The 14,225-nt window shown below is 43.6% G+C and overlaps 2 protein-coding genes across 3 annotated transcripts in view; both read left to right on the forward strand.

Annotated features, from left to right (window-relative positions):
* The window catches only part of tecpr2 (tectonin beta-propeller repeat containing 2), a 34,140-nt gene extending 26,652 nt beyond the window's left edge, over positions 1-7,488 (forward strand). For both annotated transcript variants that reach the window (XM_007888311.2, XM_042338052.1), the window contains exons 18-20: positions 2,917-3,058; positions 3,319-3,468; positions 4,258-7,488. In XM_007888311.2, the coding sequence (XP_007886502.1) occupies positions 2,917-3,058; positions 3,319-3,468; positions 4,258-4,415 (450 nt within the window). In that variant the 3' untranslated portion in view covers positions 4,416-7,488. The remainder of the gene's footprint in view (positions 1-2,916; positions 3,059-3,318; positions 3,469-4,257) is intronic.
* Positions 7,489-10,990: 3,502 nt separating this feature from the next.
* ankrd9 (ankyrin repeat domain 9) lies at positions 10,991-12,847 on the forward strand. The gene is made up of 2 exons (XM_042338353.1): positions 10,991-11,963; positions 12,450-12,847. The coding sequence occupies exons 1-2, from the start codon at positions 11,365-11,367 to the stop codon at positions 12,712-12,714; spliced, it is 864 nt and encodes a 287-aa protein (XP_042194287.1). The 5' UTR covers positions 10,991-11,364; the 3' UTR covers positions 12,715-12,847.
* The last annotated feature ends 1,378 nt before the right edge of the window (positions 12,848-14,225 follow it).

Raw genomic sequence — 14,225 nt, forward strand, 5'->3', positions numbered from 1 at the left:
CATTGTGCTTAACCACACCTTGTGTGGGCCGATACCACATGCTGTACACACAAATGTGACTTGCAATCGCCATAGTAGATATTTAACTTTTGTTCTATGTTCCAAATTATTTATCAGTTTGATATATTACAAAAGATCCGCATGATTAATTGTATGTTGCTGTAAAATTCAGAATTTTTTTCATTTTAAAATTTTCACCTGCTATTTGGAAAATATCTAATTACAGCAACAGTGGTAATATTGTATTAACCATGCATTTGTGTACTCCAGTTATGTCCAAAATGGATTTTAAAAGTATCTAAATTAAAGATACACCATATGAATTGAGCACAAGCAATTAATATAAACCATACATGTTTGCTCTGTACTCAACTAATTGTCTGGCACTCAATCTATTAGTAGTGAAGAGATTCCTTGTGTTGTCGCACAGACATTGTCAAGACTTCCTTCCTTTCTATGCATACAGGGCCATTACGTGTTTGTTCTATTCAGTTATTGTATTGCGTATATTGGAGATTTGTTTCAAAAGAGATGATCCTGATTTGATATTTGTAGTCTCGAGGGGAGATGGGCAACTTGTTCTCAGACACTGGTAGAGACTTAATTCTGTAACTAGGAGGTGCCAGAGACTACCCGAAAATTACTACTCTCAAATTTTCCCAAATTCTCCCCAATAAATAACACTGAACCTTCTGTTCAGAGTGTTTTCGAGAGTTAAGTAGAATGGGATCTGAACATGTTCAGTGATATTGATTGTAACCACAATAAATGAAAGCACCAGTCTTTGTGATGTATTATTTTAACATATTATGCTGCTAACATCTCTCACAAACCATCAATTGAACTATTTCCAATTTATCATAAGGCTTTAATCTTTCAGAAATTCAATCTCTATTTCTTTTATTTAGAACTTGTATGCATCTCCCTTTCTCTCTGTAATTCCACACCACTGAAGCTCTATTCTACCAGTTCCCTGTTCTTGTGACTTCATAATGTCCATTTACTAGTGTCTTGTGCGTCTGATTGTAACACAGACGTCTATGTTGTAATCAGATCACCAACATACAGGCCCATTGCTCAGCAGGTTAAATATGCCTTCTTCTGTAACCACAGAAGTTTTACATTATTACTCATATCCCCTTTTATAGTTGTGTACCATTCCCTGGCTAAGGGAATGCATTCAAAACTAGGATATAAAAAAACTATTTTGATTATTTTTAAGCAATCTTCATGTTGTTTCATTTTATTGTAATGTGGGTTTGTTGACAGGAAAAATGATTAAGACCAAGAAACTATTTTCTTTCGGTCAACTGGCCAAATGTCTGACACATATGGTAACCCATCACCATGCTTCAGAGCATCCAAACCAGACTGAGGTCTACATATATATGCTGCCCATTCGAAGATATTTCTGTTTCTGCTCTCTCTGCAGAAATGCACCTAATTCTGGAGAGTATTAGGTACAGGTTGGTGAGAGCAAGGTCGGGGGTACTGCTGAATTGTATCCCGCAAAAACAGCATAGAGAACATTGTCTGGGAAGCTTTTTGATATTTGTCCACCATGCCTGTTTGGATCACCCTACCCATTAGGGCTGGCTCCCAGGGTTAACAGGAGGCCGAGTGCAAAGAATCCCTGCTCTCATTGAACAGCCTGCCTGCCCCCCTCCGATTCCTGCCAATGAAACAGTTAGCCTGGTCTGTCGTAGCAGTGCCGTAGGGTAATTCACTTGGCTCGAACACCTTGACAGAGGGTTGACTCAATTCCCACATTTAATGCCAGTGTCACCATGGAGCCTGCTCAGCTCGGAGGAGACCTCACTTGCTTCCCCGAAAGACACTGAACTCAATTAATGAAACAAAAACAGGACATCTGGTCATGGTCACGTGCAACCAAAACAAATCATCTGTTGCAATTTGATCATCAAAACAAATGCTGTGACTAATCTCTTGAATTGATCACTGTGTTCTGAAAGTTGACAAATGTGAACCCATTTCAGAACCTTACTGTCTAGTCTAAATTTGTTTTAATGTTGCAAAGTACTTCTCATGTCAAACCCATGATTCAGCAACCAGAAGAAGGAGATGTTACTTAACATGCTTTTCAAAATTTTGTGTGATCATTTGGCAACCTATTTATCTGTCCATAAACACCGTTTCTCGGTGATCTTTTTTTTAAACCTGACAGGACCATTTTCAGGTCGTAAGCACATTTGGATGTTTAGGATTGGCAAGCTTTTGTGATACTGAGGTTTGACAATTACGAACAGCCTTTTTAGTATTAACTGTATTTGTTTTTTAATAATGGAAAACTTCTGTTGGCTTCATTATCGTCCAAACAATCCAAGTGTATATTTTAGACGATCATAAGAAAGATACATATGACTTCAGGCTATTTGATCTCATTTACCACCCTACTGTTTTCCCTTTTGACACATTGCAGGCAACACTTTTGATCTTCTCGTTTCCTCCACTATATTTACCCCGCAGAGGGTTGATAAAGGTGGGGCGGGGGTGACCTAGAGAATGCACTTTCTGTTCAAAAAACTCCCCTTAGTTATAGATTTAAAAAATCTATTAAAACATAATTTAATAAGGAATCCTTGCTTTTCTCCTCTATTCTCATCAGGCTGTGTTACTGACATTTGTTATGAGGAAAGGTGCATGTTCAGAAGCAGCTTTTTTAAGCTTAATTGGGACGGTTTCTTTGGTCCAGCCTGGAAACTGCTCCAGTGCCAACTGATCCAAGAACATGCATCACTCATGTCCCTCAATGCTCACCAGTTCTAGGTGTTTCTACAGATGAGCTAATCCAAATTGGCTCTCGGGCATTATCAAAGCCTATTGTCCCCGTTATGTCAAAATACTGCTTTACGGTTTGATGTTGCAACAGTTAACAATCTGCTTTAATCATTACAGCCATTAAGAACACAGCTGATCAGCATTTATTCCAGTCCCAATGACCAGATGCTTTGGGCCATTGACAACAGAGGGAATGTCCATGTGCGCATTGGAATAACCGAGGCAATGCCTGTTGGCACTGACTGGGAACATGTACCTGGTAAGAGTGTTTTAAATCAGTGTATGTCAATGTTTTAACTATCGTTAAACAGGTCGAAGAATTAAATTCTACCTTTTGAGGTGTTAGTTGAGTGTCTGGGGATACGTGATTTTTTAAAAAATGCAACAAGAGGGAAGAAGAAAAGAATGATTTACTCCTCATGAAGATACTCCTTTTTTGTTTTAGTAAGAGTACATTAGAAACATTAGTTTTGCAACTTTTATGTTTCACATGGTAACTTATTAACATATAATTCACAGGTTTGCAGGCAAGTCAGTTAGCTGTGAGTACCAGAACAGTCTGGGTATGTTGCTCCAATGGCAATGTAGCACGTCGGTATGGGATAACAGAAAAAAATCCTACAGGTGATTATTGGAAGAAGATCCCTGGTAATGTGACATGTTTAACCGGTGAGTATCAGGCCCAAACGAGGATTACAAATGCATGCATCGTCTTAATCTCATTTCTAGTTGAAGTTTTGATGAAAATAAAAAACGTATTATTTGACAACTATAAGAAATTAAGGCTGCCCTGATAGATATAGCTTCAGCTTACAGACCAGGAGCTCACCAATTAGATTCCTGGTTCATGCTAGATTGGCTGGTTAAAATCGAGACTAAATTGGTCCCAACCTTCCCCAGGTTAGGGAGGATAAAATTAACTGTTTCCTGCTCCTAGTCCCTTTTCCGCACCCTCTACAGGATAGTGCGTATGATTTATTTATACATATAGATATATATATACCCATTACCCTCCACGCTGCTTGATTCCAACTCCCAGCTCGAGTGCAAACCCTTAATTGTCCAGCGTCTTGGGATATCCTTCCAACGTGAAAGTCGCTACAAAAATGCAATTTTTTTGCTGTTGTTGTTGTACGTGTGGCAGATGGGTGAGGAGAGGTAGGCTCGGCTGTGCCACAAAACAAATTTACGATAAAATAATTTTAGCTTTTGGAGAAATGGTTATCTGGTAAAATACGACTTGATGAACTCTTGACATTACGCATACAAAAAGCGGGAAAGCGTTGCGTCTTTCAGTTAGGGATACAACTTGAGGGATTCCCTGGAATTGCAGGTTACAAAAGTACTAAATATCATTGCTAAATGATTTGCTGCTTTGTTTTACATCAGGTCATTTGAGTTTGAATGTTCAGTGCTTTTTGGATTTTAATAATAGATATAATATTCCTTTCTGTACAGTGACTCCTCAAGATGAACTGTGGGCTATTAGTCCAGGAGGCTCTCTTCTACAGCGGCTTACTAAAGCATTTAGTCATTCCAATACTCTAGCTAAATCCAGCCGAAGCTCCCTGTTGTGCCAGTCGGAGGACTTTGATGATGAATGGGAGGTCATATGAAGATCAGAGGCACTGCATCTTGCATCACTAAGGACAGTGAACTAAAATATTTACTATTTATAGCTGTATAAACCCATAAGACTGAACTGTTGCATCCAACTTCCACGTCTGTACGAAATAATTCTCCATTTCTGCAATGCTATCAATGTACATGATTTAATTTCACACATCTTCATAGCTGTGCAAATATCACTACACAAATAGGCATTTTATTCAGCAGAGTAACTAAAGGTCTTGGTGTGTTGCCTTCTAATTGACAGGTATTGACTAAAAATGGTTGCTTTTCGACTGCAAAGTGTGACATTGGGCTGGCTTTCTACAGCAAATCATTTATTAATCCATGCGTCAGCCTTTGTTATTGAATTACTGCTTCTTGACTATTTTAGACTTTTGAGATTCTGACATTACCTCAAAAACTGACATGCTTCATTGGTTTACATAGTTTGGATTTTATAAGGCATCAAGCAACAAATTCACACATCAACTGCCATTGCAACAGAAAAAAATCACAATTTTTATAGGTGCAGAAAATGACTGCACTTCTTTTTTTTTCCCATCTGAAGTTTTGCTACTAACTGTCCTGTCATCACTTCTCGGTCCTCCTGGGAAAGCGAGGCAGTGTGGATAATAAAGGTTTAGCCACTGTCAACAGTCATATACATACGACGATAGCACTGATTTAATCAGCGAATCGACTAACCTGTCTGTTTCATTAGGGAGTCTCTATAGTTTGTAAGTGGAACTTGCCCTGCGATTGAGAGTAGACAACAAAAACATATAGTTCCACCAGTCTCAAGGAGGGGAGTTGAGGATGGATGAGTTGGGTACATTTGTTAATAATAATAATAAGCAGTAGATCAGTGTGTTAGTGTAGTGTGTTGATGCTTTAAAATTGGTTGTTTTGTTTCAGAGTGTATCTTTGTATAAAGGCATTGCTTTCTAACCAATAGTGACGAGGCTAAGAACTACATTAAATGCTGTCATTTAGTGTAGTTCTTGTTCACAATGGCAGCACGTAATTCAAAGGTTAGTTAATTGTTTTTGCCTCATTAAAGTCAATAGAAGCAGACAGCTGTAATTACAGGTTCTGGCAAATGGATTTTGGTTGTTATTTCCTCCATCTTGTGAAAGGACAAAAAACTCCAAATGTTTACACTTGGCTGATAGAATTTGTAGATATTAAGGTATAGATTATATACAGCTCATATAAAGTTTGAGTGTTTATTCTGTTGTATTTTGCACTTTGACAATTTGGAATGGGTGTGCTTTTTTTGTTTAAAGAGAACCATAAAAGCTACTTGCTGCGAACCAATATACGGTTTGCTATAAAACATTGTTTAACTATTTCGCCGCATTTTGTTTCAGAACCGAAAAGGTTTGGAACAGAAAGAATACAGAAAGAAACAGAAAGAATACAGCCGAGAAAAACACAATTTGCTTCTATTTTTTAAAATTAAAATTCCTAAATATCCTTGCATTTGATATAGCGACTTTCATGTCAGGAGGATATCTCAAAGTGCTTCACAGGATATATTGGAAAGTGTAGTGACTGTGCAATGTGAATTAAATTTAGTTGCCCTAGTATTTCTTTAATATGAAATTGCCAGAGTTTTTTGTTGGGTCTGCTCAGCTGGTCAGAATCGTCTAAACCATTTCTAAGATGTCCAGTTATGTAAGGGTGTGTGGCAAATGTCCAAGTAGTTGCGTGAAAGTTCAGTTAATGAAAGGCTATTGCATTTACACTGGTATTGATGCTGACAGCTTACGTGTTTGGAAAAGCATTAGGAGCCATGTGCCTTACTATTTAAGGGTGACTTGTAGAGTAGGAATTTGATATCTGGCAAACCTCCAAACATTTTTGTTAAACGAAGTTTGATAGAATTTTAAGCAGGTAACGTTGTTCAGAAAGGTAATTAAAATGCAATATTTACAGACTGTAGTTCAGTGGGTTGAATTGTTCAGTTACACATAATTCAGGTTCAGTACACATGACCAAGTTTGGTAATTTACTGACAAGTAAAGGATATCCTTTATATTGGTTAACATATTCCATTACTGTCTTCAAAGGCACATATACATGTCATCTGTAGGCTCTGGATGGCCACAGGTCTACAACCCAAGGTTTCCTATAATTCAGCATAAATTTGGACAAAACTGTCAGTCTCACTCAGAGAAACTGGCTATGGGAAATGGGAATTGCTCTCTGAAGGTTGGAACTGAAGTACAATGTTAAAATAGGGTAAAAAGAAGTGTTGCTCTGTATGTAGCCTGTGCTTTAACTGACCCAAGAACAGTTGATTCTGGCATTGGGTCCCAAAGAGCGGACGTCTTCCATTCTCCAGCATTGGCATCCCTCCATTGGAGAACAAACATTCACACTGAATTGTATACATTCAAAGAAAGAGATGAGGCGACACCCAGTGACTCCGGCTGGAAAGTCCATGTGTGGATGTTGAACAGCAACAGAGTTGGGCATTCCATAGTCGAATAGCCAGGCACTCATCCAGACTCGCTCATGAATAATGCCCATTGGTACCACAGAGCTGCTAATGCTGTGGAACGTTGTTAGATTGAGCCCTTTAATGAAGCAGAAAATCGCCAAAAGAAAAAAGTACTGAGTCTTGATGTGCATTTTATTTTTTTATATATATTTGTCTTTTTCAAGTTGAATTGCCCAATAAAGCTTTTCATTCCTTTAAAAAGCCCTTCTAATAGATGTTTGCTCTGAAATGTCTTTGAACTCAAGATTCGACTTTAGAAGGAATACATGCATGTGTGAGACTCTGCAGCTTTAACTTGATTGTGGCCTTTTGATGTCATTCCAAATCTACTCCAGCCTGAAAGACTTTATAGATATTAATGTGTAAATTGTAGGGTAACCACTTAATGAAGTGAAGAATTGTTAACAATGGCTTATATGAGTTCATTGGAAAATGCTCTAGTGGTATTTAAGCCATCCCATAATTAGGTAATGCTAACATGCATGTAGCTGTTTGTATATTTAAACTTATTTATAAAAATGTTCCTAATTATACATAACAGAAAACTTATTAAAATGTTTACAAGAACGGTTTACACTGTGTGCTTAGGTTGTTACTGTTTTAGTGACTACACGCGGTACTTGTATCCCGGTTGCATATCCAAATGCAATAAAGAAACTAAATATTTTCCACACACACACACACATATATTTTATAAAGCTACAGCTGTTTGGAATATTTTCCTCTAAGAATTTGTATTTGATGAAGAGTGACTTGGTAGTACAGTAAGAGTAAAGGCCCTTTTTGTGGATTTTATTTTGTTCTGTGAAATGGAGACCCACTCACAAGGTTTTCCTGTAAAATGTTGTGACAGTGTATTTGTAGACAAACACTTCAGTCAATTTGTACACATCAATATCCACGAAACCAGTTTTACCTGGAGAATTGTTGGCTAGCAAACCTTGAGAACCTCCCTTCTCTTTTGAAATAGTGCCAGAGGATCTTTTAACATCCACCTAAAACAGGTGATTTAATAATAATGCAATAAACTGAAAAAGCAACATCCATAATTTGAATATGGTATAAAATCGCAGATATTGTGATAATGCTGGTTGCTAAATGTGTATTCATCAACCCATGTTACATTATATTGTGGATAACTCACATAACTCCATTTGGGGCTTTGGACAAGTGAGATCTCTCTCCAACATTTTGCCTGAAGCAGTCACATGAATTCCCCCATTGATTGCTTTACTCCTGCTTGACTTCATTCTTATTTTTGTTACTATTTTTATTTAGTCAGATGATCCCTGTAGGATTAAATTTCTCTTCTGAAATATCGCTGACCACAGAGCATCATTATTAACATGTCTTAACTGTTTTATAAGATTAAAGCAAGCAAATAGAGCTTTTGATTTATGGTGCTGTATGAACTAATTACATCTGCAATCTCCTATATACAATAGCGTGCTCCTTTATTGAATGCCTTTTTTTAGCCCTTTCATTTAAATATTATAATATAATCTTTGTTACACTTACCACTGAATGCTGATTTCAAAAGCAATGCCATGTATTGGATATCTGCACTTAGCTATAAACCGCCTCTGCATTTTGAAAGAGGAATTCTAATCCATACACTACACACAAAAGATTTCATAGGCATAGAAATGTTTTGCACATTCAGCTCGTTCCTGTGTCACTGTTAGCTGTTTTTCTAAATTGGCCTTTTTTTATTAACCCCCTATCCCAGTTTATCGATATTTCATGCATGTGTGACCTGACCAGAGATCTCTTCAACATAAATTCTGGGGATAAGAACTCAGCTGATGTGGTAACGTAGCCTAACATCCTACTTACTGATTTGTTTTTATTTGCCTTACATTGTTTCGACGTGGTGAGCGATGTCAGTTTAATATACTGTATAGAGGTCTCTTTCAACATCCCCCTTAAGTTATGACACAGATATGGGAGAAGTGTAAGCCAAATTTTTCAATGTTTTGATACCGAGGCAGTATCAAAGCCCATCCAGTACAATTTCATATTTCATTGGAAGCTATCTTGCAAGAATAATTATTCAACTAATAACTCCCTCTTCCTTCTGAAGCAGGTTAGGTACGAGCTCAGAAATCAATCCAAGGTCTTTTCCTCTGGTATGTGATAAACTGCAGTACATTGAATTAAACTGGTATTCAAAAGAGCATTTTGATATCTTTTTACAATAGGTTGAACCATTAAGAAATAGCTAGGTGGCTCCATAACAATGGATGCTTAAAAATACTCATGACTAATCTGTAATTAAATTGAGTTTCTGTGGCCAGATTGTGAAACACTCCTATTAAGGAAATTAACTATTTTAATTCTAAAGTTGTAATGCATCATATAATATTAAGTCAGCGTGGAATCTCATACAGAGTACAATTAATTATACACATTAGACATGCTGCGACATCCAGTTGTTTTAATTAATTTAAAGAGAGGTTTCAACAAACAGACCCAAAGAGACTAACACTATTTTGCTGAGTCCATGTTACTGTTTGATGATCGTTCTCACCAACTTAGCTGGAAAAGCAATTTGTATTGAACTTACTGTTTTGCACAATTGCACCAAGATGTTTTGCTGAATCCATGTTTGTGACTAATACGCGACTGGCTCAACATTCATGTTATTTTTTGAATGTGTTTACAAGTGCAATATTTGACAGTGTATAGTTATAGTCAATTCACTTCACACCCATAACTATATTTTGTGGGCGAAGCAAGACAGCCAAATGCGCACAGCAGCGTCCCACAAACAGTATTGGATTGAGTGACCAAATTATTATTATTTTTGTTTTACTTGAAGGGATTAGTAGCCCCGGAAAAGTGATCCGCCAATCGACTAACAACCGGTTGCGTATTTACTGCTTGATAAACAGGCGTCTGTTTGGCAGGAAACTTGCCCAACCTTTCGACCTACACAGAAACGTAGATCGCATAAGGACGTGTAATTCTGTCTCGGTTGTATGCTCTTATGCGCGGTGATTGGTTTCCGCACGTCAGACACGGGCTAAACCAAAACAAAAAACGTTTTTAAAAACAGTACAGCATTCTAAAGGCAAATAGTTCACACAACGGAAATACTGTGGATATCTCAGTGAAGTTACTTTGACGTAAGGCAATGAGAGAGTCATTTTACAACAGCAACAAGATTGCATCTGTATAGCGCCTTTCACGTCGGGAGGACGTCCCGAGGCGCTGGACCGTGTACAGCATTTCAGACCCGAGCTGAGGTTGGCGGGATAAGGGACGGGAGGGGAAGGGGGGGTGGCTGATGGTATGGTCGAAGAGGAGGATCTTGAGGGGGGACTTGAAGGAGGCTAAGGAGGGGCCGAGGCGGAGTGACCGGGGGATGGAATTCCAGAGGTTGGGGGCAGAGTGGCTGAAGGCTCTCCCGCCAATGGTGGGGCGGGTGGGTCGGGGGGACGTGGAGCAGCCGGAGTCGGCTGAGCGGAGGGAGCGGGCGGGTTGGTAAGGGATTAGGAGGTCGCAGAGGTTGGGTGGGGCGAGGCCGTGGGGGGCTTTGTAGGTGAGGACCGGGATCTTGAACCGGATCCCCTGAAGGAGAGGGAGCCAGTGGAGTCGGGCGAGAATGGGGGTCGCGGAGTTTGGTGCGGGAGAGGACACGGGCTGCAGAGTCCTGGATTATCCGCGGCCGGTGGAGGGAGGAGGTGGGAAGGGGGACACGGGGGGCGATGGCACGGTCGAGCCGGGAGGCGGTGAAGGCACGAACGAGAGTTTCGCAGAGCGGGCGGGCGGGCGGGTCGGGGCTCGGGCGTGGCGGGGGGGGGGCGGGGGGGGAGAAAAGACAGTTGAGGGTCGAACAAGAGCGGGCGGCGGGGGGGTGGTGGGGGGCAGGAGTGAGTCCGAGCTTCAGGTGGGGGGTCACCCTGAGCGGTCAAGGCGGTTTGTCCGGTTGCGGAGTGAGCCGAACCCTCACGTTTGTATCACCCAACGAGAAGGGAGTCCCCTCCCCCTCACTCCTCCCTCACTCCTCCCTCTCCCTCACTCCTCCCTCACTCCCTCCCTCCCTCCCTCCACACAGGGGACGCGGGGAGGGAGGGGGGGGTGGGGGGCGGTGTTGGGGGCGCCACCAATGGCAGAGACGTCCAGCGGGAGCCCCCAGCGAAATAAAAGGGGGGGCACCGAGTGCCGGGAGCCCGGCCCCGGGGGGGGGCAGCACCGAGACCCCGGGCACCGCCGAGGGGAGTGAGTGAGTGAGTGTGTGAGGGGTCGAAGTCTCCGCCGCGGAGAAGGTGAGACAGACGCTGAGAGCCTCTGTTCTAACCCCTGTACACAGCGCGCACACACCGTGAGGGAGAGAGAGAGAGAGAGAGAGGAGGAGAGGTCCCTCGAGCGGTGTGTGTGTGAGAGAGAGAGGGACACAGATCACCGGAGGGTCCGCGGGCGGTCGGTCGGTCGGCGGTCGGACGATGCCTCGGGACCTGCACTCCCGCGACTACTACTCCCAGAAGCGCTGCAAGAAGTCCTCGTTCGCCTTCTACCTGGCGGTGCGGGAGCTGCTGCCGGTGTGGCTGCTGGAGGACATGCGGCGGATGGAGGTCTTCCACTGGGAGGAGAGCGGGCGGGTGAGCGCCTACTCGGCCTCGGAGGCGCTGCTCTACGCGCTGGTGCACGACCACCGGCCGTACGGGGCCCACCTGCTGACCGCAGACCCGCGCGCCGCCCTGGCCGCCCCCGGGGACAGCTTCGGCTGCTGCCGGGCCTCGGCCCCGCACCTGGCCATGGCCGTGCGGTACAACCGGGTGGCCATCCTGCGGGGCATCCTGCACACCCTGCGGGGCTTCCCCGCCGGCGAGCGCCGCCGCTACCTGAACCGGACCGGCTGCGCCCGGGTGGAGGGCGGGAAGACCCCGGTGCACGTGGCCTGTGAGCTGGGCCGCGCCGAGTGTCTGGCGCTGCTCTTGGCTCACGGCTCCGCGCCCGACATCGCCGACAGCCACGGCAACACCCCGCTGGACACCCTGCTCTGCCGCCTCAGCCACAGCCCCCCCCACAGCAACAGCCCCCACACCCCCACAACACCCCCCACACCCACAGCCCCCCCCACACCAGCCCCAACACCCCCCCCAACACCAGCCCCAACCACCCCCCAACACCCACAGCCCCCCCCACACCAGCCCCAACACCACCCCCCCCACCACCCACAGCCCCCCCACACCAGCCCCAACACCCCCCCCAGCAACAGCCCCCACACCCCCCCCCCACAGCCCCCACACCAGCCCCAACACCACCCCCAGCAACAGCCCCACACCCCCCCCCACCCCCCACACCCCCCCCACACCAGCCCCCACACCCCCCCCAACTCCACCCCCCACACCCCCCCAACACCAGCCCCCACACCCCCCCCAACACCAGCCCCACACCCCCCCAACTCCAGCCCCCACACCCCCCCAACTCCAGCCCCCACACCCCCCCAACTCCAACCCCCACACCCCCCCACCACCCCACACCCCCCCAACACCCCCTCCAGCCCCAACACCCCTGAGCTCCTGATGGTCTGCCTGGACAACCTGCTGCTCTTCACGCCCGTCCTGCGCTTCAGACTGCAGCCGGTGCTCCGAGCCGAAGTGACCCCCTGGCGGGTTCTGCTGGGGGACAGGACCTTCGACTGGCTGACCGGCCGGACCCCCCCACCGCTGTCGGTCACCGCCATGCAGACCGCCATCGGCTGCATCTCACCCGAGAAGCTCCCGGAGGGGCTGCGGGAGTTGCCGGTGCCTCAGCGGCTTCAGCCTCTGGACACGAGCCTCTGCACCTGAACACTGTCCTCCTGACCGCTCGCTCTCCTGGGGAAAGGCTTTCGAGCTGAGGTTCAGCTCCAGACTGAACTGTGGCAAACTTTTTTATATATATATATATAAAAAAAACTGATATAATGACATAGATATATATAGATAGATAGATATATATATTTTTTCAAAACTTTTTTTGTTGTTGTTGAGTTGGTCGCAGATTATGCCATCAAATCAAATCTTTTAATGTATAACGTAGATTGGGGGGTTTTGGGGGTAATTATTATTTCTGGTGCCTGTCAATCGAAATTTACTTGACTTGATAAATTTGACTTGGACATGATAAATCCCATTCGCTATATTTGCAAGTGAAACATCGGGAAGAAGCCTTGGGAGGTTCTCCCGACGTGAAAGGCGCTCTGTTACAAGTGTGATTTTTATTGTTGTAACGTTTTTATTTTATGTTTTTTTTTAAAAAAAAACCCAGAGCGACTCGTGCATCCACTTTGAACTCAGGTTAAAAATCAGGTGTTCAATAGAATTTTATTACTCTGCTCTCTGGTTGCATGCTATCTGATAATGTGATAATAATCCTCGCATTGGACACAGCGCCTTATCACGTCTTCGAGACGTCTCAAAGCGCTTCACAGCCTGTACTGTAAAGTGTGGTGACTGTGTGCTTTGTGGGCGAAATTTAACTCACTCAGATTGACTTGGACATGATAAGTCCGGTTCGTTATGATTTGTTTTATTTTTGGGAGTATGTGTGTGTCGTTACGTTCTTTTCTCTGTGTTCAAATTAATGGAGAGAAATCAATAAGTTTCTTTTTTGGGGGGAATAAATTACTTGGCAACTGCGAGAAGCAAATGGGTCTGTTGCAAACTCTATGCAAACTTTTTAAACTGACATTAATAAATGACGCCTTTTTTGAGCTGGTCGCCCACACCCACTCACACACATACTTTAACCTTGGACAGCACTGCATTGAACATTCATTGCTTGTTGCTTCTGGCAAAATGTTTTAGTTCACACCAATGACAAACAACAATGGCTGATGGTGGGGAAACATATTGGCATGTGCCACGTAGTTCTTTTTTCTATCGTTACGAAATGTATATTAAAGGTGAAAGAAAATAATGCTCGCTTGGCTTTTGTGTTGCTGCCCTTTGAGCTAAATCTCTGCCTCAGTCAGATTGCACAAGCCTCCAGTGGTAAAACTCGTCATTAATACTCCTCACATTGGCAATAAATGCTTGCGCAGTTCACACACATACACACCTATACATGCACACAAGGCTCAATTGCTATGGAAACAATTGCAAAAACACATGGTACCCACCACCCCCTAAAAGAAAATGTTGGACTGTCAGCAGAAATGATAAACTCTGCCTCTGGCTTCTATCAATCTGCAGCCATTGACCTACACGATTTAGATGGAAAAGCACTGTATTGTCAATATGAACAAAAGATAGTCCATTGTGCATGTTTCAGATAAAAGAGTACAAAATAATTTTCCAGGAATGCTATTATTTGAAGT

This window comes from Callorhinchus milii, unplaced genomic scaffold, assembly GCF_018977255.1.
Source record: "Callorhinchus milii isolate IMCB2004 unplaced genomic scaffold, IMCB_Cmil_1.0 Scaffold9, whole genome shotgun sequence".
Classification (NCBI taxonomy): Eukaryota; Metazoa; Chordata; class Chondrichthyes; order Chimaeriformes; family Callorhinchidae; genus Callorhinchus; species Callorhinchus milii.